A 27,039-nucleotide genomic window follows, 5' to 3' on the forward strand; every position below is an offset into this window, starting at 1 on the left:
GGGTTTTTAATAATGACTGAAGTGTGTATTTTAAATGAAAACTGGCCTTTTGAGTTATTGGCTATTGTTATTGACATCAGTAAGTTTACATTTTCTGTAGCATGCCCACAAAAGCAATCACAGGTTTCTACTCTTAAATGAAGAATTTATCTGAACTAGCAACAAATCAGTTTAACTTGGGTCATTTGGGCATTACTGAGTTGCCTATTTTAAATCTCCATTTCTTCCCCCTGACAGACTACCATGTCATGTCCATCAGGTTTGGTATTGGCACCAGATAGGTCCCCATCCTACCCATATTAGAGTAGTCTATTAGCACAGACTGTTTACCTGAAGAGGCACAAACTTCAGACCCTGAAAAACCTGTATTATTCAGTCTATTCTCAGGGGCCAGTACTATCTTCTATTATGTCAATCTGCTTTTGGAGTTTTTAAAAGAACAAACCTTTACCCCCGTGGGTCACATTTCAAGAAGTTCAACCTGATACTCAGGAATAAATTTGCTTCCTCTGAATTGTATTTCCTTGCATCGCCTTTCTTCCTTTCAATCTTTATCTTCAGATCCTGTTTTCTCACTTGCTTGGTTTGTAGATTACAGATGAATCCTTTTAATTCTCCAAAGCATCCTTTCCTCTAGCCCTGCCACTCAGGGCCTCCATGTAGTGTCCCTATGTTTCATTAATTCTTCTCCAAATTTAGCATTCCTAATAGTCTCAACAATTATTCTTAAGACCTGTGGCTAATTAGTACTTTCCCTTGGTATCACTTTTAGAGTTATCCTGAACTTTTAAGAAGTCATCAGTAATGAGAAATAGAAAATAAACTTCAGACATCAATTCCACTTAAAATAATTTTAAACAGAAGTTTAATCTTTGAAACTCTTGCCACAACAGAAACAAGAATACAGAAAACATTTAAGACAACAAACATTTGATTTACTTGATGAAGGAAGAGAAAAAAGGGCCAAAGACAACATTGATTTAGATTAGACTGTAGATTCATTTGTACAATTTTATGTTTGTATATCTTAAGTATTGTTTCTTAAAACAGAGAGGCAGTAGATGGTAAAACCAGTTTAAAGAAAGCTTAGCAAGAGATTTAACTGCTAGGCAGAAAATTTGAGTTCAAATTTAGCTTCATACACTTATTAGTTCTATGACCCTGGGCAAGTCACTTAACCTCATTTGCCTGTCCCTTTTTAATTATTATCCCTTCTGCCTTAGAACTAATACTTAGTATTGATTCTAAGAGAGAAGGTAAGAGCTTAAAAAAACCACACCATCTAACAACCAATCTAACAACCAATATGCCTAATAAAATCTTTGTATAAGTCATCTGTACATGGATTGAGGGCATCCTAAATAAATGTATCATTACTAGGGAATCAGTAAGCTTTCATAATCAGCATTCAATAACTGACCACATCTTTACCATTGTGTAATTGGAAACTGCAGTTAATATAAGATCCCATTGTACTTGCTCTTTGTTTGAAGAAACATTGATTAAATAGTGAAATATTACCTTCGAGTCCCTTTTCCAACAAGATTATCTCCCATGCAGACATTAAAATCATTCACTATACCTAGAAGGATATGACAAAGAAACAGCCCTCTCATCATAAATAGTAAGTGAGACAGAAAACAAAGAGATGGAGATAAAGCACACAAGTGCTCTCCATGAAGGATGAGGTCCTCCAGATGCTTCTCTTTGTAGATGATGTTCTGCTGGTTCTCTCAAGCCCAGGAACATTGAAGAGCTTCCTGAGAGAGATTCAGAGCCATTCGAAGAAGTTTGGCCTGACCAAACATAGGAAGAACCAAATCGATTTTTTAAAATGACTATTTAGTAGTTCAGGATGTGTGTTTTGGTGAAAAACCTATAGAGCTTTGTCTATGAGTAATTTATGCCTGGAACAGACATTAAAGATAGACAGTGAATTGGGTCTGGAGTTGTAAAACAAATATTTATTAAGTATTTACTATATACCAGGCATTGTGCTAAGTACTTTATAAACATTATCTCTTTTAGCCCCCAAAATAACCCCAGGGGATAGGTACTGTTTTTTAGAAAATAATTTATTTATTTACCAATTACATACAATAACAATGTCTACATACATTTTCTGATCCAAACTGATTCCCTTCTTCCCTTCCCTCCCCTCTACAGAAGCTGGAAAGCAATTCAGAGATAGGAACTATTATCATGTCCATTTTACAGCTGAGGAAACAAAGATCAAGGGACTTACTTGCCCAGCAGCTGAGGCTGGCATTGAACTCAGGTCTCCTCTCTAGGGCCAACAACAGTCCATCCGTTGGACCACCTAGTTGCCTCTGAATGGAAGAGAGCAGACTGGACTGTCTTTGGGAAATTGCAAAGTTCCTTTAATGACCCTAAGCTTCCCATGAATCAGAGGGTCATCTTCGTAACAGCAGCATTCTACCGGTATTTCTGTTTGGTAGCTGAGAATTAAAGATGAATATTATCCAGGGAACAAAGGAAAGGTAATTACACTGGCCATGTGGTGATGATGAGACATAGCAGGTGCATCACTGGTACTCACAATACCAGGAAAAGCAAGGAAGACTTTCAGGATTCTAGGTGGTAAATGCGCGAGAGCATGAGCAAGAGTCCTACAGGTTGTACAGGCATGGATGGACCACATTACACCACTGGATGGAACTTACAAAATTAAAGTTACTACTGTAATTATCACTTTGAAGTTTACTAGGATTTTATTTCTTATTTCATTTGACCAAAATGATGCAAATTCACCTGGGCATTTCATCATAATTTTAACTCACAACAAACATAAAACAAGAATATTAAAAGATTGTGTTTGAAGTGATAAACTTCTCTTATCTTACATTTCTTTTTAAAATATGTAAATTCACTTTAACATAGCAGTAAACAAAATCATCCTGCTGAGCTTTTTTCTTCTTTTTCTGTACGAGTTTGTTGCTACTGTTTTTATTTAGAAATTTTATTTTTTAAATATTGCAACTTAACTGTAAAATTTTATTTTAGCTACATAAAACCGACTTATAAAATTGTGTGATGGTTGTCAAAGATTTTTTTTCTTGGTTTTACCTTCTTAGCTCTAACTCAGTTTATATGTCTTCCCATATATTTTCATATTCTTTGTAGTTGTCATTTCTTACAACATAATAATATCCCATCAAACTCATTTATCACAATTTGTTCATCTACTTCCAAATCACTGAGCACATAGGATGCTTTTGGGAGGTAGTATGTGTAGGGGGGTGGCTCATCTTCTCAACTCAACTTTCCCTGTCAGGTTGGATGTCCAGAGAACAGCTATTACTGATGTTCTTAGGCTTCTAGGGATAACCCTGAGAAATTGGGGTTTTTTCTCATAGTTACTCATCAGCCCCCATTTGATTTATTGCCCTCCATGTCAATGGACCATTCACTATATCCCCAATATTATTTAACTGATCAATTAGCTTTTTATTATTATTATTGTTAAACATTATTTTATTTGGTCATTTCCAAACATTGTTCATTAGAAACAAAGATCATTTTCTTTTCCTCCCCCCCCCTCCCATAGCCGACCCACGATTCCACTGGGTATCACATGTGTTCTTGATTCAAACCCATTTCCATGTTGTTGGTATTTGCATTAGAGTGTTCATTTAGAGTCTCTCCTCAAACATGTCCCCTCAACCCCTGTAGTCAAGCAGTTGCTTTTCCTCGGTGTTTTTACTCCCACAGTTTATCCTCTGCTTGTGGATAGTGTTTTTTAGATCCCTGCAGATTGTTCAGGGACACTGCATTGTCCCTAATGGAGAAGTCCATTACATTCTATTGTACCACAGTGTATCAGTCTCTGCGTACAATGTTCTCCTGGTTCTGCTCCTCTGGCTCTGCATCACTTCCTGGAGGTTGTTCCAGTCTCCATGGAATTCCTCCACTATATTATTCCTTTTAGCACAATAGTATTCCATCACCAACATATACCACAATTTGTTCAGCCATTCCCCAATTGATGGGCATCCCCTCGTTTTCCAATTTTTGGCCACCACAAAGAGTGCAGCTATGAATATTCTTGTACAAGTCTTTTTCCTTATTATCTCTTTGGGGTACAAACCCAGCAGTGCTATGGCTGGATCAAAGGGCAGACAGTCTTTTAGTGCCCTTTGGGCATAGTTCCAAATTGCCCTCCAGAATGGTTAGATCAATTCACAACTCCACCAGCAATGAATTAGTGTCCTTACTTTGCCACATCCCCTCCAGCATTCATTACTTTCCATAGCTGTCATGTTAGCCAATCTGCTAGGTGTGAGGTGATACCTCAGAGTTGTCTTGATTTGCATCTCTCTGATTATAAGAGATGTAGAGCACTTTTTCATGTGCTTATTAATAGTCTTGATTTCTTTGGCTGAAAACTGCCTGTTCATGTCCCTTGTCCATTTATCAATTGGAAAATGGCTTGATTTTATGTACAATTGATTTAGCTCTTTGTAAATTTGAATAATTAGACCTTTATCAGAGTTTTTTATGAAGATTGTTTCCCAATTTGTTGCTTCCCTTTTGATTTTAGTTATATTGGTTTTGTTTATACAAAAACTTTTTAACTTGATGTATTCAAAATTATTTATTTTGCATTTTGTAACTCTTTCTAATTCTTGCTTGGTTTTAAAATCTTTCCCTTTCCAAAGGTCTGACATGTATACTCTTCTGTGTTCGCCTAAGATCAATTAGCTTTTTAAAAACCCTTATCTTCTGTCTAGTGTCAGTTCCAAGGAAGAAGAGTGGTAAAGGCTAGGCAAATGGAGTTAAGTGACTTGTCCGGGGTCAAACAGTTAGGAAGTATCTGAGGCTAGATTTGAACCCAAGATCTTCTGCCTGCAGACCTGGTACTCTGTCCACTGAGCTCCCTACCTGCTCCCAATCAATTAACTTTTATAGATAGATGCTTATTGAGAAGGTAGAGCAGAGACTGTGGCATAACATTCTTCCAATATTATTGGGAACATTATTCCCTCTAGATACTCATTTGGTCCCTGGGAAAAGTAGACTCAAGCTTTTAAGGGACTGCTAGAAAACAGCCACCACCATGACCTGTGGCAAGGGGGAGGAGCAGTTTTAAAAGTCCTTTTAATCCTTCACAAATTCTGCATCAACTTCACTTCTAAGTATCTCAACTGCTAGGTCAATTCACTGCTGGACTGTGTCAAGTACCTCAACAACTCAACTCCTGCTGCAACCAGCTTTAAATTACTGATGGGACCTTTACTGGTTCTTCTGACTTTTTGAACTCACATCTTCATTGGCTGGTCCATTTTGTCTACAATATTTATTCACTAAGATCAGGAAAGAACAAATGCAAAGAGATTAAAAAAAAAGAAATAATGGTTGTGTGAATTCAGAGCCAAATGTCAGCCAGTTGGGGAGATTACACTACTTCTCCCCCAAACCTAGAAACCCACAGCAATTCTTCTTTCTCACTTAGAAGCTGCCAGAAAGAAAATTGTTCATCTGTTCAAATCTTTTGTATGCACACTCAGTTCTGGCTCTGAAATCAATTAAAAGACTTTGCCGCCAGTCAATAAATGAACAGGAAACAATTGGATGCTATCTGTCCCTGCTCTAAAGCAGAGATGCAAAGGACCATCATGCATTTCTAGAAGCAGGTTCAACAAGCTTCCTCATGGATATTATGTATATTCCAAAACTTGGACCCTCATTGGCCAGCTGCCCCTACTATATATGACTAACACATCCTGGAATGTTTGTGTAAAAATGACTTTCTTCTATTCATAAAAATAGCTGGCCTTGGGATAGCAATGTAAAATTTGTAAAGTATATAATAAGATTTATCTCCTTTGATCATCACAATCACCTAAGATAGTACAACAAGTATTATTATCTTTATTTTATAAATAAGGAAACTGAGGCTTCAGGCACTTCACTCTGTACTCACAGTCTAAATTAGTCACATATCTGATAAGGCTGGATTTGATCCCAAGTCTTCTTCACTTCAGGACCAGCAATCTATGGACCAGTGGTGTCAAACTCAAATCCAAATGAAGGCCACTAATCCATACATATGGATTGCACATTGGTTTAGTTGTAAAATGTAATATTATTATATTTTATTATATTTTTATTTATCTTGTCAAATACTTACCAATTACATTTCAATTTGGTTCCAGTGACTGATACCTCCCATTCTTAAGATATCACTTCTAATAGTGAGATCATTCATTTCACAGGGATTTATTAACTGTCCATTATGTGTAAGGCATTTCTGTCGGTGCTGGAATACAATAATGAAAACTAAATAGTCTTCCCCTTAAGGTGTTTATATTCTTCTGCAAAAAAAAATATACAGATAACAAAGAAATACAAAATATATGAATAATAAATTTAAAATAGCTTCCATGAGTGGAGAGTACTAACAACTTATATAATCAGAAAAGGGCCCAGGATCCCAAATAACCAAGGAGTATCTCAGGCCTGGGCACAGCCCATGCAAGTCTTCTAGATTTTCTTTCTTTTTCTTTCTTTCTTTCTTTCTTTCTTTCTTTCTTTCTTTCTTTCTTTCTTTCTTTCTTTCTTTCTTTCTTTCTTTCTTTCTTTCTTTCTTCCTTTCTTCCTTTCTTCCTTTCTTTCTTTCTTCCTTTCTTCCTTTCTTTCTTTCTTTCTTTCTTTCCTTCTTTCCTTCTTTCTTCCTTCCTTTCTTTCTTTCCTTCTTTCTTTCTAATTCCTTCTTTCTTTCCTTCTTTCCTTCTTTCTTTCTTTCTTTCCTTCTTTCCTTCTTTCTTTCTTTCTTTCTTTCTTTCTTCTTTCTTTCTTCCTTTCTTCTTTTCTTTCTTTCCTTCCTTCTTTCTTAATTTCTTTCTTTCTTTCTTAATTTCTTTCTTTCCTTCTATCTTAATTTCTTTCTTTCTTTCTTACTTTCTTTCTTTCTTTCTTTCTTTCTTACTTTCTTTCTTTCTTTCTTAATTTCTTTCTTTTCCTTACCTTCTGTCATAATCATCAATAAGGACTGGTTATGAAGCAACAGAGCTGTAAGGGCTAAGCAACTGGGATTAAGTGACTTGCACAGGATCACCCAATTGAGGAAGTATCTGAGGCCAGGTCTGAACCCAAGACTTCCCATCTCTAGGTCTGGCTCTCTATCCCCTAAGCTACCTAGCTGCCCCTGATTCCATGCATTCTCGCTGACTGTTCACCATGCTTGGAATTCTCTCTTCTCATTTCCATCTCCTGGCTTCCTTCAAGATCCAGTTAAAATCATGCCTATGGGGGGCAGGTAGGTGGCTCAGTGGATTGAAAATCAGGACTAGAGATGGGAGGTTGGTCCTGGGTTTAAACCTGGCCTCAGACACTTCCCAGCTGTGTGACCCTGGACAAGTCACTTAACCCCCATTGCCTAGCCCTTATCACTCTTCTGCCTTGGAACCAATGCCCAGTATTGATTCTAAGATGGAAAGAAGGTAAGGGTTAAAAAAAATCCTATCTATAGGAAGCCTGTCCTGATCCCCCCATTTGATGCTAGTTCCTTCCCTTTGTGAATTAGCTCCAATTTATCTTGTATATATCTCATTGGTTCTCATTTGTTTGCACATTACTCCCCACTAGACTGCGAGCTCCCTGAGAACAAGTACTGATTTTGCCTTTCTTTGTACCCCCCCCCCACTTAGCCCTGTGCCTGGCATGTAGCAGGCACTTTGTAGATGTTCATTGACTGACTGGCAGAAACTGAAAAATGCTCCCTTTAGGGTATAGCAAGTAAGCCAGTCTGGAAAGATAAGTTGGAGCCAGACTGAAGGGCTGTAAATTGCCAGGTCAAAGGGATGGTATTTTGACTTAAAGCAGTGGGAGAGCTACTGGTACTTTGTGAGTAACGTAGTCAGATGTCCCTTTGGAGGATTATTTTGGCAACTTCATGTAGGATGGATTGGAAAAAGAAGAATCTGGAAGCAGAGAGATCAGTTAGGAGACTATTGCAATGCTTAAGGGGACAGATGATGAGGGTCCAAAGCAGACTGGTAGCCCTGTAAGTAGAGAAAATAAGTGAGATCAAAGAATATGATTACAATACCTTGATTAATAGGTGAGGAAACAGAAAGAAAGAGGCTAAACAACTCGTCCAGGGTCATATGACTTATTAGCAGCAGATCTCTGATTTGGTCAATACATTGCTCTTGGGGCAATAGAGAACCAGATGTGAAGTCAGGAGGATCTAGGTTCAAATCTGACCTCAGACACTTCCTAGCTGTGTGACTCTGGACAAGTCACTTGACCCCAATTGCCTACCCATACTCAATATTGATTCTAAGACAGAAAGTTCAGTTTTTTAAAAATGTACTCTTTCAATGACTGTATTACCTTTTATTTTATCATAATTTTTATCAGTTTCCACTCATCCTACAAGTTCCTACCAATTCACTTTGACCTCTGACCTAGAAGATGAAGTCAGTTTCTTGCATGTAATACTTGTTAATTATTAAATTGATGGTATCTTGTCCTAAAGCCTCAAGGATGCACAATCTGGGTGCTTTCCCCCCCTGTTCCCAGAATTTAATAAATAGAGCTGTCCAAGGTTGTTAAACTTCAGCACAGCACAGCTCCAGCACAGATGTTGGGTGCAGTTACATGATGAATCCCCAGAGATGCCCAAGATCTCTCTGGTTCCCAACATGTTACGTATTGATTTCAATTCCCTGGACACAGACCAGTCTGCTGTTACTACTATTGCCACTAGTTTTATCAGATGTTTTTCTAGTGTTCCCTTACATATACCCCAAATACCCTATTTGCCAATAAATTGATTTCTTATTATTACACCAACATTCCTCAAGCTTTCCAGACTATGCATTTTCTCCTGCTATTGCTCTTCTCAGGAGCATCCTCCTATCCATCTCTTCCAGATTAAATGCCATGTACTGCACTAAACCTTCCCCTTTTTACTCCAGCCATGGTGTCTCTGTCTCCCCTGAATCCTCTGAGCACTGGTTACATTTCATATAACCCTTATCGCATTCCCCTTTGGTGTGCCCCTGCCCTGTTGTAAGTATCTTGATGGCAAAGATCTTGTCTTAACTTCTTTCACAGAAAGTGAGTTGGAAGAGACTTCAAAAGCCATATAAATCAACTTATGTTTGAATAAGAATCCCCTTTACACTGCATGATAGTCATCCAGTCCCTGCTTAAAGATTTCTAGTAAAGAAGAATCTACTTCCCCAAACAGCAACATTCACTTTTGTACAGTCTCATTTTTCCTCACATTCTTCAGCTTCCTAATGCAACTTCATCCTAATTCTTTCTGCAACTTCCATTATATTTGGATGTCTGGATAGATAGGTAGACTGATGGATGGATGGATGGATGGATGGATGGATGTGTGGATGGATGGATGTTTTCTGACCCTACCTGTAGTTTTTCTCTCTCTCTGCAACTTCCATCATAGTTGGATGGATGAATGGATGAATGGATGATTGGATGGATGGATAGATGTCCTCTGATCCTCCCTGCAAGATCTTTGTTCCATATTATATTCAAGGCTTTCTCTTTAGAGACTCTGCTCTGTAGATTTTGCTCCTTTGACTTTGCCAAGGGCTACAGCAAGAAAGCTCACATCTGTGGAGGAAAATATGTCATTAAGGTTGATTCCTCTTGTTCCAGAGTCAAATTAAACAACAGGATCTAATTCTACAATCTCTGATTTGTTGTGCAATTGAAGCACAGAATCAGAATGTTTGCCAACAAGCTCCTAGCAAACCTTTGAAATCCCAGCTGAAGTAATATGGTATACTAATTACATTATTACCTATAGCGCTACAGGTGCTTCCTTGTTTGAGAAGGCAACACCAGGAAAATCACAGGAAGGTGTTTCACAGCTTTTGTCAAAGCAGCAAATTAAGTATGCTTTCAGCAAAACTTGAATGGCAGATAAATCACATTATAAACAAAACATCCTACTCTTGGGTATGAACCCCTTGTTACTGGCAAACCAAAGAATTGAAAGAAAAGAGGTTTTTCCTGGGAAGGTGAGGATTTTCTCATTGTTTTTTTTGAAACTTTATGAACCCCAGGGCAGCTAGGTGGCTCAGTAGATAGAGAGCCAAGCCTAGATAGGATGTTCTGAGTTCAGATCTAAGCTCAGACACTTCCTAGCTCTATGACCTGAGTAAATCACATAATCTTAATTGCCTAGCCCTTGTCACTCTTCTATTTTAGAATTTATAACAACACATAAAGAAATGAATTTTTTAAAAGGCAAGGAAAGGAAGGAAGGAAGGAAGGAAGGAAGGAAGGAAGGAAGGAAGGAAGGAAGGAAGGAAGGAAGGAAGGAAGGAAGGAAGGAGGGAGGGAGGGAGGGAGGGAGGGAGGTGAGGGAGGGAAGGAGGGAGGGAGGGAGGGAGGGAGGGGAGGGAGGGAGGGAAGGAGGGAGGGAGGGAGGGAGGAAGGGAGGGAGGGAGGAAGGAAGGAAGGAAGGAAGGAAGGAAGGAAGGAAGGAAGGAAGGAAGGAAGGAAGGAAGGAAGGAAGGAAGGAAGGAAGGAAGGAAGGAAGGAAGGAAGGAAAGAAGGAGGGAAGGAAGGAAGGAAGGAAGGAAGGAAGGAAGGAAGGAAGGAAGGAAGGAAGGAAGGAAGGAAGGAAGGAAGGAAGGAAGAGAGAGGGGGAGGGAAGGAAGAGAGAGGGGGAGGGAAGGAAGAAGAGAGAGGGAGGGTTAGAGAGAGGGAGGAAAGGAGGGAAAGAAGAAAGAAAAGAAGGAAGGAAGAAACTTTATTAATTTCTACATCAGGATAAGGACACTGTGCCCAGAGCCAGATTCCCCTAGAAAGCCAGGCCCAGAGACCTGTCTAGGGGCTTAAATGAAAGCTATTTTCTCTCTGCCTCCCCATAGATGACTGAATGGTTCAATGAATAGAGGACTGGGCTGGAGTCAGGAAGACTTGAATTCAAACCCACCCTAAGACACTAACTGTGTGACAGTGACCTAGTCACTTAACCTCTCTTAAACAGCTTTGGTTTCCTCAACTGTTCAATGGAAATAATATAAACCTTTACTTCACAGAGTTGTTTTGAGGCTCATATGAGATACTATCTCTAAAATGCTTAGTATAGTACCTGGCATATAGAAGGCATCTAATAATGTTTGTTCCCTTCCCCGTTTCCACACTTGTAAATCCAAAATAAAGCACATCCTCCTCCCCTTGGAAGGTTCATGCTATCCCAGGATCCCTTCTTCTGACTGGTTGGTTCCTTCCTACTCTTCCATTTTAAGGGAAATGTTCAGGTCAGCCATGTCTTCCTTCCTGTCGAGACTCTACTCCTGATTTTTCACTTTCTGCCATACTCTCATGCAGGTATCCTTTGCCTCCCAACCCTTTCCAGCCTCCTCTTACGTGTTTTCTTTTCCCACTTAGTTCCTTGAGGAAAGACATTTATCTTTCTTTCAGTGGTTATATTTGTATTCTCAGTGCTTAGCACAGTGACTGACATATACAAAGTGCTTCTTGACTTGATAAGGATAATAAGCCTCATGTCCCTCTTGTAGCTAGTAAGGGTGACATGGCAATGTCACTATTTCTTAAAGAGCTTGGTCTAATTCAAATACAGTTGGCCCAGGCAATTTGAAGAGTTTTCAGGGTAGATAGGGAGATTTTTTGCTTGAAAATTAAGATAAGTGAGAGGCAAAGCATGATCAATTTATTAGTTAGGCTAGCAGTAACTAGGTGATATAGTTGTAGCAAGCTGTAAGATGTAGGTGTAGTAAGCTAGGTGATGAAGTATATAGAGTGCAGGTTCTGACTTCAAATCCAGCCTCAGACACTTACTAGCTGTGTGAACCTAGGCAAGTCACTTAACCCCATTGCCTCAGTTTCTGCATCTGTACAATGAGCTAGAGAAGGAAATAGCAAACCACTCCAGTATCTTTGCCAAGAATACCCTGAAAGGGGTTATGAAGGTGACACAACTGAAAAATGGTTAAACAACAAACAGCAAAACCAACAAGTTGAGTCAGTGCTCTCTCAGTGAACAAAGACCTTGAATGAGGGCTGGCAGGATCTTTTATAACAATTAGCAAGATAACAGAACAAAATCTAGAGCATTCGAGGTGTGCCTTTTTTTGATAGGCTATTGATGGATAACCAGACAAATGGTCAGAATTTAGATTACATCATTTGGATCTCCCCTTCTGGAATCCCCTTAACCACAGCCATCCAGCTCTTTCCTGTCACTCCAAGAAGGTGTAGCACACACAGCAAACCACTTGCCAGGAAACCATCTTGGGCAGATGGGTTAAACTAGGTTGAAGGCAATCAATGGACTACAGACTTGTTGGTGAGTTAGGATTAGGTCTACTCCAAATATGTGAAGACTTCCCTGGTGGAATGGACAAATGAAAACAATTTGTTTCAACAGCCATGAAGTTGGCTGAAGCAGGTACTATAGAGTGCTTAGAGCTTGGTTAGACATAAAAGCCAAAGTCCTCCATTGCATTCCAAGCCATCACCAGTCTTGGATTTTTGTCTTGCCACTGGGCGGCGATGACTCTGGAAGAAAGAGTAAAGCTAATGACTTTGTGTAACTCTGCCTCTCTTGAATCTTCTTCATGTGCCAAGTTATGACATCACCAGTGACTGTCCTCTGAGAACAAGAACAACCAACTACAGCCAAAACATGTAATTTGAGTCAGAAGACAACAGTTCCTAGGCAGTAGGAGTAGTCAGTCTTCTGGTGGATGGCAATTGCTACAATTATTTAAATTGATAATATTTGACTTTCAATTTCATCAAGTTTCTCTGGAAAGCAGGTGATAGGTGGAGTACAAAAGTGGAGGTAACTCTTCATAACATGATGAACGTGGAAATATATATTTCATGATAGTACATGTATAACCTATATTATATTACCTGCCTTCTTGGGGAAGAGAGAGGGGAAGGAGAGAGAGAATGTAGATTAATTGTAAAATGTCAGAAAATGATTATTAAAAATTGTATCTACATGTAAAACCAAAAAAAAGGTGGTGGTAATTATGAGACAAAAGCTGAACCCGTGGTAAGTTTCTCCAGGATGTGGCGGTGGGTGAAGTTCACAAGGGGAAGGAATTGAGGAAAGGAATATTAACTCTAATTTGATTTAAGTCTTAGCAAAATAAAATTAAAATCCATTTTTAATTTTATAGGACTTGTGAAATGTGGGGCTAGGGGTAATGACAGCAGGAGTGAAAATGGCAATTCAAATGAAGCCAAAGCCCCATGTGGTCCAGCTGTTTATGTTTATCAATATTTTCATAGCAATGTTAAGTCTCCTTTCAGGCACAAGTGGCATCTGAGTTTACATGGTAACTGAATCTAGAAGATGGAGCAGGGACCAAAGGGGACTTGAGAAGAATCCCTGTAACAAGACATAGACTTTGTACGTGCCATGTATTTTGTGGTGATGGGACAATTGGGTCTTACAAGTCCCAGCTGTGTCTGACTCCCTTCCATCATATACACTCCAGAGATTGACAAAACAAGGTGGACTGAATGATTAAAGCTAGCAATTATATGAATGAGTGAATGAGAGTTGATATTGATTCTTATTGATATGCTTTTACTACTTCAATTAAACATTTATTTTAAAATCATATGGAAGATTGTGTAATTAGTAAACACAGCAGGGATCAAGAAAGGAGACTTTTTCTGGAGTACAATGGAGGCTATCCATGAAATTTGATGGATAAATCATATAGACAGCCCTGGACCAATGAGAGGAGTGTCATACCTCTCACAAAGGGATAGTGCTAAGGGGAAAATGGGAGGTGCAGTGGATAGAGCACCAGGTCTGGAGTCAGGAGGACCTGTGTTTAAATGAGTGAACCTAGGCAAGTCACTTAACCCTCATTGCCTAGCCGTTATTGCTCTTCTGTCTTGGAACCAATACACAGTATTGATTCTAGGACGGAATGTAAGGCTTTAAAAAAAAAAGAAAGAAAGTCAGTCAGTAGCTCGAGTATTATTTTTCCCCCTTTACAGTTAAGACAACTGAGGCTAAGAACTATTATGTGACTTGCTCACAAGCTAGTAAATGGTGGGGTTGGGACTCAAATTCCAGCCTTCAGACCTCAAATCCAGAGCTTTTTGTGCACTCTCAGCCTGCATCTCCCTCAAAAACAATCTGATATCCATATTATGTGGGGATTTCCATGGACCTTGAGTTAGACTGTATTTTAAAATTCAAGGTGAAGGTCAGACTCAAGCTCCCTAAGGAACAACTGAGTATTTGCTCATGGAATTTTTTCAGTGTGATGCTTGCCAACGAGACATCAAGGACTGATGTAGAATAGTAGTACCAATTTTAAGAACCATTTTTTATGACTGGTTGAAGGAACTGAGCCCCAGACAATGCCCCAACTCCTGCATAAACTCCTGGAGTTTAGTCTCTATATCAGTGATTGCCCAAACTCAAGGGAAGACACAGGAAGGTATCATTTAGGTAGTCTGGGGGCATAACCCCTTTTAGTGCTAATGCCTTCCCTCTGGTAATTATTTACTTTTATATAGAGCTTACTTTATATATATATGTATATGCATATATATATATGTATATGTTTGTTTGCATGTTGTCTCCCCCATTTGATTAAAAGCTCCTTGAGGGAAGTGACTGATTTGCCTCACTTTTAAATATCACACAGTACCTTCCTGCATATAGCAGGCACTTACTAAATGTTCCTTGATTAATTGCCTAATGGATCAGAGAATTATAGCATCTGAGGCAAATTTGTTTGGGGCCGAGAAGGAGGACCAGCCAGGATAAAGAGAGACAAAGACCCCAGAGCATCCCACATATGCTGCTGCCACAGCTGATACTACACATCCCAAATGGCACATGTTCCCTACTTGTCATTCTGCCCAGGTTTTAAGGCTAACCATGCTGGTGGTGCAGTGAGGAAAGGCAAGGCAAGAAGAGGGATATAACAGGTTTTTTTATTTAGAATATTTTGCCATGGTTACATAATCCATAATCCTCCCCACTTTCTTCCCCCCTCCCAAAGCCGACAAACAGTTCCACTGGGTTAGGATATGACAGTTTTAAAAGCCCTGAGAGGGTGGCATCCATAGAGGAGGGGCGCCCTCTTGGCAAGGATCTTGTGTAGCCCATCCACAATGGATACACTCACTCCCCAGAGCTCAGCAATTTCACTGATGTCTATTGTGTCTTCGCAGGTTTTGGCATGACTACGCCCTCCACCGTGGCTGGGAAAGCCTTCCTCATCGCCTATGGCCTCTTTGGGTGCGCAGGGACCATTCTCTTCTTTAACCTCTTCTTGGAGCGCATCATCTCTCTGCTGGCATTCATCATGAGAGCCTGCCATGAGCGGCAGCTCCGCCGGAGTGGCCTGTTGCCCCCCACCTTCCGCCGTGGCTCAGCGCTGTCAGAGGCAGACAGCCTGGTGGGCTGGAAGCCCTCTGTCTACCATGTGATGCTTATCCTGGGCATCTTTGCTGTCATCCTCTCCTGCTGTGCCTCGGCCATGTACACCAGTGTGGAGGGCTGGGACTACATGGACTCCCTCTACTACTGTTTTGTGACCTTCAGCACCATCGGTTTTGGGGACCTGGTCAGCAGCCAGCAGGAAGCCTACCAAAACCAAGGGCTGTACAGGCTGGGCAATTTCCTCTTCATCCTCATGGGTGTGTGCTGCATCTATTCCCTCTTCAATGTCATCTCCATCATCATCAAACAGGTCCTGAACTGGATGCTAAAGAAACTCAGCTGCCAATGTTGCACCCGCTGCCGGAAGCCCAGCACCCGCCTGGGACGACGCAACGCCATCACCCCTGGCTCCCGCTTCCGACGCCACCTCACCTCCATGGAGGCTGACGGGCACTATGATAGTGATGCCGAGGGTCGGAGGTTGTCGGGAGAGATGATCTCCATGCGGGACCTGATTGCCTCCAATAAGGTTTCCCTGGCCCTTTTGCAGAAGCAGCTGTCTGAGACGGCCAATGGCTATCCCCGAAATGTGTGTGTCAACACACGGCAGAATGGCTTCTCAGGGGGTGTGGGGGCTCTGGGGATCATGAACAATCGACTGGCAGAAACAAGCGATTCCAGGTAGATAGGGTGTTGGGGGGCTGGGGGTGGGAAGGACAGAGGATGCAGTTTGGGGGTTTCCTTTTTAAATTCGCCCTAGGAGAGTGGCACTGTCTAATTCTTTAGCGAACAAAGCGAAATACCATACCAAATGCCAATGATGCTCCCAGGGCTTTTAGGATCACCAGCTGATTTCAGAAGTTCCTGAACTACCTGCTAATTCATGGGTCTCTTCCCAAATGGGCTGGGAACCGCCTCTACCAAGCAGGCTCTGAGAATGATCCCTCAGCTCCTTGAAGAAGAAGGACCATCCAGGATTTCTCTCTGTTGGTAGAAGCATGGAAAGTATTCCCCTCGCCATAGGGCCATGGGCAAGAACTGCACGATGTTATTGCTAGAAATAGCATTTTCCCCTAAACCCCAAAATGTATGGTGCAGTTTCTCTCGGCTCTAAATTAATTCCCAGCGTTTACAATTTGGACCAAAAATAGCGATTCTTTCTGGTTCTCCAAAGTGACAGTTATAATAGTTATGACAGGTTGGGGGTAGGGAGAGCCATATGTTGCATATAAATGTATATGTGTGTATATAGAGATGTGTATATTATATATGTATGTATACAGTACACCTATGATACACACAATATAATGCTATAATATTATGCAATGAGATAAAACATATCACTAATTCAAAGACTATTGCCCCCCATCACACCCCCAATTCTTAACTTGCACCAAATAAGGAGAATTGTTTCATCCTTTTCTCACCCTGGAAGCAATTCCGTCAGCAATCTTTAGCCACAGGTAGGCCAAATGCCCACTCTGGCATTGAGACACAATTCCATGTCCTAGGAACATTGCTCCAAGGGGAGGCAGAAGAGAAATGAAGAGGGGCATAAGGGTGGCAGGTGGAGGGAAAATTCTGAGTGTGGCCAGCCACTCCCCAATTTCCTCCTTACCCTCCAATCCTACATGACCTCAGAAAAAACAAAGACATCAGGAAATAGCTCACTAGAGCACCTGGTTCATCAAGGAACAGCTCCGAGTTTGCCCCTCTCTCTTCTGTCATGAGGGATGCCCAAAGCCCTCAGTAATGAGAATTTCTGACCCTCTATTGAGACTTAAAGGTGACATTTCAAATCTTTCTTTATGAATTGATTCCAATCAGTTTAGAAGTAGGGAGGCTTGTGGACAGCCCAAGCAGCCCTCTTCTCTGCCCAGCCTCTCCTCTCCTCACTAAGTTCAATAATCAAAGCTCCATTAGACATTCAGATAGAGGTAAACCAAAGTAACAAAATAACAGATACTCAGAAAGTCATTCATTTGCTTTTGGAATGTGTAACATGATTTGGAGGTGAAGTAGCATCATCATTTCCTTCTTAATTTTCATTTTGTCAGACTGAAGTTAAAATTTATTTGCATTCCCTGCCTATAGAAATCAGCTAAGCATGGGCAGTTGTGGTCAAAGGAATCAAATTGGATTAAAAAGAGGAGAGACCAGTTTGGCATTAAAGTTTCACCATGGGTAATTCATAGACAGAGGAGACAAAATACTCTGTCTCTCCTGGGCTAGTTTGCTCTCTCACTCTTCACACTAGCTGGTTCAGTCACCAACAGGGAGACAAAGAGATAAAACAAAAAAAATGATCTCATGGCAAAGATTGCCCTGTTCTTTGTGAATGCAAAGTGGCCCTGACTTGGTAAAGGGATCCACTTTCCATTCTTTGTTAGGATGAGAAGCCTAGTGAAGTGTATTTTGTGGTAGAATCAGAGAACTGGAACAGACCTCCAAGATCAGCAAGTTCAACTTCATTTTTTTCAGATTAGGAAACTGAGATTCAGAAAGAGGACTAGACTTGACACTTCTTCATAATGAACACATGCTAGACCTATTACTAGAGACAGCCCTTGGTGTGGAATAAAGTATCAGGAGATCACAAAGAGATAAGGTTCATAGGATCACATATTTAGTGCTAGTCCAATGCCATCTATTAGGAAACCAAGGAAGTGATTTGGCCATGGTTACACAGGGACAGAGCCAAGATTCAAAAATGGGTCCTCTGACTCCAAATATACACACTGTTTTCACTGCACCATACTGCTGGGAAATTTCCCTAAAAGTTAAGTAAGCATCTGTATCTGATGTGTGTGTGTGTGTGTGTGTGTGTGTGTGTGTGTGTGTGGTGCATCTATATATAGACAAACCACATACATACACACACACATGTTTTATGTATAACCACGAGGAAGTATCCACGATGGTGAGATCACAGATATAGCCAAGTGCATAGATATATATATATACATATGCATATTATATAAAAAGATTGAATGATAAATTTTTCTCCCTCTTGCATACTGAACCAGATCCTAGCAGAAAAGAGAAAATAACCTAGGAGACAGTAACTTGATTCAGTCCCTGGAAAGGGGGGTGGGGAGGGATGAGGAAGAGAATACCTGTGGTAGTAGGACCAGACCATTGAAACTCAAAGGCATCTTAAAGGTCATCTGGTCTAACCTCTTCATTCTACAGATGAAGCAGGAGGTAAAGTGACTTGCCCCATGGTGCCATGGAAAGTACCAAGCAGTGTGGCATAGTGGGCAAAGTGTTGGATTTGAAATCAGAGACCGCAATTTGAATTCTACCTCTGACACTTATTAGCTATGTGGCCATATGCAAAACATTCCCCTAACTCCAAATCCTGTACTACATCTTCTTTATCAGTTGAGATGAATATTAGGACACAAACTCTGATGGGGGGGGGGATGCCAGCCAGTGGGTCAACCAAGATGAGAGAGGAGCATCTTACAAAGGATCCAGAAGCTATTAACCATGAACTCTGAAGGCAAAGTTCCAAGAAGGAATCTTCTGAGGGCTAGCATTCTGAGAGTTACTGTCCAAAGTGCTGAAGTTCAAGGTGTGTTTGCATTATCATAGGCTTATCAGTCAAGTCTACTTCTCAAAACACTTGCCTCCTCCTATGTCTCCCACTTCAGTTAGGCCAACTCTTGAGAATTTTTGAGTACAAAGATTCCCTGTTACATTATCACTTCCATCATCTGTGATTCCTTTGGCTAAACTGCTCTATGGCTACTGGAATGTTTTATTTGGAGCTTTCTTACTTTTGAAAGAGCAGACCTCCCAAATGCTGAGTGCCAAGTGATATTTAGAAAAGCAAAAGCAAAAAGAAACAAGAGATCAGGATCATGCATCAAAGTGAGAAAAAAAGAAATACCTTGCTCCTTCAAGTGCTGGCCATGATTGACATCCTAAGGAAGCAACTTCCAGAGAAAGACAGAGACAGACAAAGATGGGCAGAATGAGATGTGGGAGGGAGGGGGAATGAGGGAGAGAGACAGACAGACAGACAGATAAATAAACAGAAATGGAAGGAGAGAAAGAGAAAGAACCAGACAGACAGACAGGTGGAGGGAGAGAGAGAGAGAGAGAGAGAGAGAGAGAGAGAGAGAGAGAGAGAGAGAGAGAGAGAGAGAGAGAGAGAGAGAGAGAGATGTCTCCCCAGGGTCAAAGCAACCAATATAATCTAAAAATAAAGCTTATCCCTTCAAAAGAGCAAAAGATTACTAGGCACCCATTTAGAGCTGTCACCCAGGCAACATGAAATAATGTCAGGAGTTTTCTGAGAAATTTGGAGCAGGTACTATATAAATCTGATTGTCACTCACATATAGACTATGGGACATGTTGCCTTTGGTATTATAATCTTTATCTACGAAGACAAAAGAGCTGTCCTTCCAAAGCAAACACATAAAACACCACAAACCAGGAAGGTGACTTAGTCACAAATGATGGAGGTGGAGAAGTAGAGGCAAATAGAACCAAAATAGTCAACTCAATCTCTCCATTTATGTGTAGACAGGACCACACTTGCTCCCATCCCAGGAGGAGTATCTTATCTCCAGGAAAAGAGAGCCCTAGATATACCTCAGCAAACCTATTTCCACCTGTCAGGAAATTCTTCTTGAAGTCAAACCCAGATCCCCCCCAGATATCACAGGAACCTTAGCACAAGTTTTGCTTCTTGCTATTTGCACCAGCTTCCCCATGACCTGAGCTGAGCTGGTGAAGGGCAGGACTCTCATCTCAGGGCAACTCAGAACCTAGGAGGTTTTGCTAAAAATCATGGGACTCCAAGTGCCAGCAACAGCTTCCAAAGAACCTCTGTCTCTAAGAACATAGTGTGATTAAAGTTGGCTTATTAGTACAGACTTGACACCCTAATTGCTGTTTCATTTGTCACTCTGATCCCTGAGGGAGTGTTCCAAGAACATGGGAGCTGTTTGGGAAACACTAAACCCAGGCACCTGGCTAAGCTGCTTTCTAGCTCCCTCTACCTCCTCCTCCAAGGACCAGGTTCCTCATCCCTCTGCCCACAACTCCATGAATCCAGAGTCTGCTCTCTGCCCTTGTCTTACGGCTCTACCAGGAGCACTGGGTGCAGAGCTACTCTAAGACTTCCCCAGACTGACAGAATTCAGAGGGAGAGGGGTCCATACTGGTAAAAGGATGATTCATGCCTGGTTCTTAAGTCCTACGCAAGCACATTCCCCCTTTCTATCCTCCAAATTTGTCTCATCCAATTTCAGTATTTAGCCCTCCCAACCTTAAGGCATTTAAAACTGCTGTCAACCGAACCTTGTCTCAGAAGAAGTTTGAGCTGATGGTTTCCGAAGCTCTGTTTGTTGAAGTCGCATTTAGCCCATGGCTGTGGCCCATTAGCCATTGCCTTAGCAGGGGGTCTGGCACAGTGGTCCTTTCCCACTGGCCAGAGTTTTAGTGGGCTCTTCTGTCTTTGCCCAGGCTCACCCTTCAGACCTGTGCTTATGCTTTCAGGTCCTAAGGATCCAAATGGCTACAACTTACTGGAAAAAGGAAACCCAACTGGGAGTGAGGGGGAGGATTTGGCAATTATCTGCTCTCCTCTGTGACCACCAAAGGCTTCCATACCTCTCCTCAAGTTACTGGGCTGGCAAGGAAGCTTCACCAAATCTTCAGAGAGGGAGTGTCAGCAGAGCACCCTGGCCCTCTCGGTTTTACAGAAAGCTGATGGGAGCTGAATCCCACTCTTATATTCCAATACAGAGGGTTAAACAGGACTAATGCCTGAGAACCCATCACAGAAGATGACTGAACACTACAGGGCATGTTTGCATGTGTATATAGGACTCAGCCTTACAAAGGACCACCACTGTCCACTTGCCCAGGAAGAACCAGGAAAAATATTGCCAATCCCCGATCCCCCTCGTCAACTACCTAGGCATCTCCCAGAACCAAGGAAAACAAAAATCTAGTCTGGAAATTTGGATGCACTCACTTCTTTGCAAAGACAAAACATTTTACACAATGGCAATCATCAAACAGAAACCCCCTGGAAAGTCTTCCCTCTAAATCTCCCCAAGTCTCGCAGTCCTCAGAAATGTGCTGGGATTGATTTTATGCTCTTTGTGTGATCAGAGGAGGGACTGGTTTAATTGGAGTCCTTTGCCTCAGAGCAGAATCTGTCTGGCTGCAGAAGCAATATAAACAACCGCTCAGTTCAATCTTACTGTAACTTTCTACCTTCAAAAAGCACAAGCAACAATCTGGATGCCTGGGAAACATGCAGACAAACCACTGCTTTCTGCAGCTCAGGACTGCAGGAGAAGAGCTGTTGGGATTTTCTTTGTTTATTTGTTACTGTAGTTTTATAACCTGTCTACCCCTGCTGGTAACTTCTTGCCTGCAGGGATGGAGGCTGGCAAAGAGGAGGAAGATGAAGAGAAGAAGAAAAAAGAGGAGGAGGAAGAGGAAGGAGAAGAAGAGGAGGAGGAGGAAAAAGAGGAAATGCCATTTGCTTCCACAAGAGAATGGTTTAAATTTCTGGAGTGGACTAAAGTGAATGAAACTCCCAGCACTACCCTGGCCAACAGGTATCCACCCATCTGGGTATTTTTGGAGAAGTGATGGGAATTATGCACTATACTGGCCTATCTCCTTTCTCCCCACCCCCCATGCAAAAAAAAAAAGGCTAACCTCCTTGCTTTATGAACTCTTTTTTTGTATGCAATGTGTACACTTTAGAAGGGGATCAAAGCATGTCTAGCCCAGCTGTGAGAGGGCTTTCTTAAATAATACATTTATTTTTCTGAGTAGCACTCCAAAGGGATGATCAAATTAATGACAAATAAAAGGCAACCTGACATAATTTGAGCCATTCTCAGTCTGTCTTTCAGAGTCCTGTATTCCCTCACCTCACTACTGTGTTCCTTCACCTCCATATTATTCTTCCCCCAACCTCTGCAACAGAAACTTCATTGAGAGATTTTCCTAGATCTAGATTCCCCCAAAGGGTTCTTGAACAGATCACAGTGGGTTTATGAATTTAGATTTAGAGGGGAGGAATGACATCTTTATTTCAGTACAATTTATTTTCTATGTTGTGGTTCAGTCATTTTCAGTAGTCTCTGACTCTTTATGATCCCACTTGGAGTTTTCTTGGCAAAGATACTGGAGTGCTTTGTTGTTTCTTTCCTTAGCTCATTTGGCAGATAAGGAAACTGAGGCAAAGAGGGTTAAGTGAATTTCCCAGGGTCACATAGCTAGTATGTGACTGAGGCCAGATGTATATACTAAGGAAGATGAATTTTCCTAACCCTAGGCCCAGCACACTATCTGCTATACCGTGGAGTTGCCCAGGTTTCCTATATAATCCTATGTATTTTAAAATATTATTCTGCGAAGAAATCTAGAATGTCACCACAGGAATCAATGGCGCCCACAAAAAAGATTAAGAGCACTTGGTCAAGAACACCTCTATCTGTGTGATTGTGGGTCACATGATGAATTCACTTTTTTTTTAACACTTATCTTCCCTAAGCCTCAGGTTTCCCATCTGTAAAACAGTGATAACTGTATCTTCCCTCACCTACAACACATGGGTATTTTGAAGCTAAAATGAGATACTGTACCTTATCCTCAAGTGAGTTAAAATATATACTTTCCTTTGACAGCTCTTTTTACATTTGAAATGTACAATGCCTTCTACAAACCTATGATTCTATTTTAAAAAAATTAAAATAGCAGGCAAAACAAGCTTCTATTAAATTTGAGATAAGCCATTTGTGGGATGCAGAAGAAAGATGATGGTTGCAGCCTACAATTCCATTACAAATCCCTTTGTCTTTTCAGTAGCACCTTCATTGCCATCAACAGTGTAGACTCCACAGAGACATGCTTCCTCCCACCTTCCATTTCTTTCTTCCTTCATTTAGAGTCTTCCAGTTTTGAAAATTGTCAGACTTATGGAGAGGGAGCAATGTGGCCTCACACAGCAAGAGCTTTCAAACGAAGGAGTTTGGGCAGCCACCCCTTACCTACTCCCCATCTCTCTCTCTCTCTCTCTCTCTCTCTCTCTCTCTCTCTCTCTCTCTCTCTCTCTCTCTCATACACACACACAAACATTCTCAGCTGTGCCTTTCCCAGTTCCAATCAACTAAATCATTGTCTCTCTCTCTCACCTCTCTCCCTCTTCTCCCTCCCCCTCTGTCTTTTCCTCTCTCTCACCTCTTCTCTCTCTCTCTCTTGCCTCTCTCTCTTTCTCCTCTCCCACCTCTCTGTCTCTCTGTCTCTGTCTCTCCTCCCTCTTACTCTTCTCTCTCTCTCTCTTCCACTCTCTCTCTCCCTCTTCCTCTATCCCTTCCCCCACCTCTCTCTTCCTCTCTCTCTCTCTCTCTCTCTCTCTCTCTCTCTCTCTCTCTCTCTCTCTCTCTCTCTCTCTCTATCTCTCTCTCTCTCTCTCTTTCTCTCTCTCTCTCACACACACTCACACACACACACATCTCCTTGCCTACTTCATCACCCACCATGTTTCTGTTTTTCAGTACAAAATTGGTTATCTCCATTGAGTACCAGTTATCTTTCCCATGCTGGCTGGAAATTGAGAGTTGTCTTGTGTGACTCTGAGCAAGTCACTTAACCCCCATTGCCTAGTCCTTAATGCTCTTCTGCCCTGGAACCAATACATAGTATTGATTCTAAGACAGAAGGTAAGGGTTTAAAAAAAAAGAAATCAGGAGTCCTAGACCTGGGGTTCTAGTCCTTCTACTATTAACCCTTTCTAGTTGTGCAACCTCAGGCCAAGTAGGAGCTCTTTAGTCTTTAGTTAGTTGCCTTATCGGTAAATTGGGGACAACAAATAAATACATATAATAATAATAGCATTTATCTGGCACATAATAATATTTGCATGAATTATTTCATTTGATCCTCACAACAACCCTGTAAGGTAGATACTATCTTTTTTTTTAGATCTTTACTTTCTTAGAAATAACTCTAAGACAGAAAGTCAGGGGCTCTGCAAACAGAGTGACTTATCCAGGTCACATAGCTAGGAAGTATCTGGGGTCACATTTAAACCCAAGTCCTCTCATCCCCTGGTCTGGCTCTCTCTCCACTGTGCCACTTCTCTGCTCCACTGTTATTAACTATTAAACCTTGTAGAACAACCCTATATGGTAGATACTATTAGTATCCCTATTTTTATGGACAAGGAAACTGAGACAGAGAAGTTAGGTGACATACTGTGGATTCACCTAGCTAATTAAGCTCAATAATTGTCAGAGGCAAGATTTAAACTCATCTTTCTGACTTCAAGGTCAGTACTCCAGCCACTAGGCTATGTTGGCTGCCTAATATTTTATTTGCTTGCAGTTGCCAGGGAGTGGAGCAAAAGCTCTCTTGAGGTCCCTTGTAGCAATAAAATCTAGGGTCCCTATAGCTTTCTGAAACCTATACCAACATGGGCTCTGAGGGTAGGAATCACCCGTCTTCCAGGGCAAACTGCCCTCCACCACTAGTTCCATCCATCTCACCTTTTCCCTCTTCAGAACTTTGGGTTTTCTAGATCAGAGCCATCACCAAGAACAAAGAATAAGCTAGAAACATTCTATTCTCCTTTTACACACATATTCCCTCCAGGAACCTGGAATATCCCCCAAACAGAAGGTTCTCTTGTCTGTTTTGTCACATTCTTCTAAGAAACAAAGAAAAGTCAAAGTTAGAACTGCCAGCCAGCCACAGCGTTGCCTGGGGATTGAGTCAGCCTCTGGTGACTCAGAGACCTTCCAAGGGAGAGAACAGAGTATGTGGCTCTAAGTTGATCCTGAAGAACATCAGGTCTGAGGGAATAAATAAGAACAAATGACAAAGATAATAATGTCGTTATTCAGTCGTGTCCTACTCTTTGTGCCCCTGTTTGGGGTTTTCTTGATAAAGATACTAGAATGGGGGGATGTCAGGAAAGGAAGATGCAGCAGGAATTCCACACATCTCAGAGAGGAAAGGAGTACATGCATCTCATCATCCCCGGTCTAAATAAGAAGTTCGGGCTCCCTCAGAGCCTTGTCCAGACTCAATGAGCTAAGTTTTAGAGCTGAGATCCAAAGCCATGTCTCATCCAATTCGGATTCCATTTTACTATTTTACCTCTCCAAAGAACAAACGACACAGCCAGGGATAATGGGGGGAAGGAGAGGATGCTCAGAATGAGCTAAAGTTAGACACCCAGAAAATAAATCGGGTTAAAAAAAAAAGCTAAGCTAGATGAGGAGAAATCAGTTACATTTCCCAGCAATGCATTTACCTCTGGGGAGCTTCCTTTTAGAGCATGTGGAGAGAGACTAGGGGTTTTATGAGGCTCAAAATGAGATAACAGATGTACAACACTTGGCAAACCCTAAAATTTGCCAATGCTAGTTCTTCTTCTTCTTCTTAGCCTCCAGTCACCAGGCCTCCAGTCTGGTGATAACATCAGTCATTCCCTGAACTTTATAACACTCCTGCTGAGTTCCAGCAGTGTTTATAGAGCAATACAAGGGGGGTGCTGGTAAATATTTAACAACCAGGCTGGAGGATGGGGGAAAAGGGGGGAATCACATGCACACACACTATTAAATTTCATCTGCATTGTATTGTTGTTAAGCCTTCAACTCTTTATGGCCTCATGTGAGTTTTTCTTGATAAAGATATTAGAGTGATTTGTCATTTCCTTCTCCAACTAATTTTACAGATGAAGAAAATGAGGCAAACAGGGTTAAGTCACTTGCCTAAGGTCATGCAGGTAGTAAATATCCAAGACTACATTCAAAATTCAGGCCCTCCTGACCGCAGAGTGGGCATTCTATCCACTGTGCCACCTAGCTTTCCTCATTTGCATTATTAACATTTAAGCCAAGACAAAACAATAAATCTAGCCTTGATTTGTAATAATTGCTTATTTCTTGGGTGCAAATGTTCCTTCTGTAATTTTTTTTTAAAAACCCTTACCTTCCATCTTGGAATCAATACCATGTATTGTCTCTAAGGCAAAAGAGCAGTAAGAGCTAGGCAGCAATGGGGGTTCAGTGAAATGTCCAGAAAGAACCTGAGGTCACATTTGAATCCAAGACCTCCCATCTCCAGGCTTGGCTCTATATCCACTGAGTCATCTAGCTGCCCCCCTCATGCTGTAATTTTTTTAAGCCCTTACCTTCTGTCTTAGAATCAATACTGTGTATCGGTTCCAAGGCAGAAGAATGGTAAGGGCTAGGCAATGGGGGTTAAATGACTTGCCCACTGTCACAATGCTGTAATTTTAAATGCTGGGCTCTCTGTTCTAGTTAAAGCTGATCCTACAAAACTAGGTCTACCTTCAGGCAAGTTCTGTGACTATAAAACCTGGATATGTCATTTAATCTCTTAATGCTTTAGGCAATTAAGATAACAAGTTGCAGAGAAGGTACTAACCTTCCTTGATAAAGAGAATTTGCTCACCTGGGAGTTCCTTATATCAATGAAATTGGTCCCTGTCCTTCCCTAACTTCCTTCCAAGACTGAGTGGGAGAATTCTTGCCTTGCCACGCCACCTTCTGCCCCTCTAAGGCTCTAAGGAATGATGAATTGATAGATTTCTATAAGTACTGGAAAGACCTACCTGAAATGAT

At 41.3% G+C, this 27,039-nt stretch overlaps 1 protein-coding gene across 2 annotated transcripts in view; it reads left to right on the forward strand.

Moving 5' to 3' along the window:
- Window positions 1-22,265, forward strand: part of KCNK12 (potassium two pore domain channel subfamily K member 12) — a 64,866-nt gene extending 42,601 nt beyond the window's left edge. The window contains exons 2-3 of one of the 2 annotated variants that reach the window (XM_007476853.3): window positions 15,190-16,081; window positions 20,915-22,265. In XM_007476853.3, the coding sequence (XP_007476915.1) occupies window positions 15,190-16,081; window positions 20,915-20,921 (899 nt within the window). In that variant the 3' untranslated portion in view covers window positions 20,922-22,265. Of the gene's footprint in view, window positions 1-15,189 lie in introns of both variants that reach the window. The other variant, XM_056819307.1, reaches the window with a different exon arrangement.
- The last annotated feature ends 4,774 nt before the right edge of the window (window positions 22,266-27,039 follow it).

This window comes from Monodelphis domestica, chromosome 1 (assembly GCF_027887165.1).
Source record: "Monodelphis domestica isolate mMonDom1 chromosome 1, mMonDom1.pri, whole genome shotgun sequence".
Lineage (NCBI taxonomy): Eukaryota > Metazoa > Chordata > Mammalia > Didelphimorphia > Didelphidae > Monodelphis > Monodelphis domestica.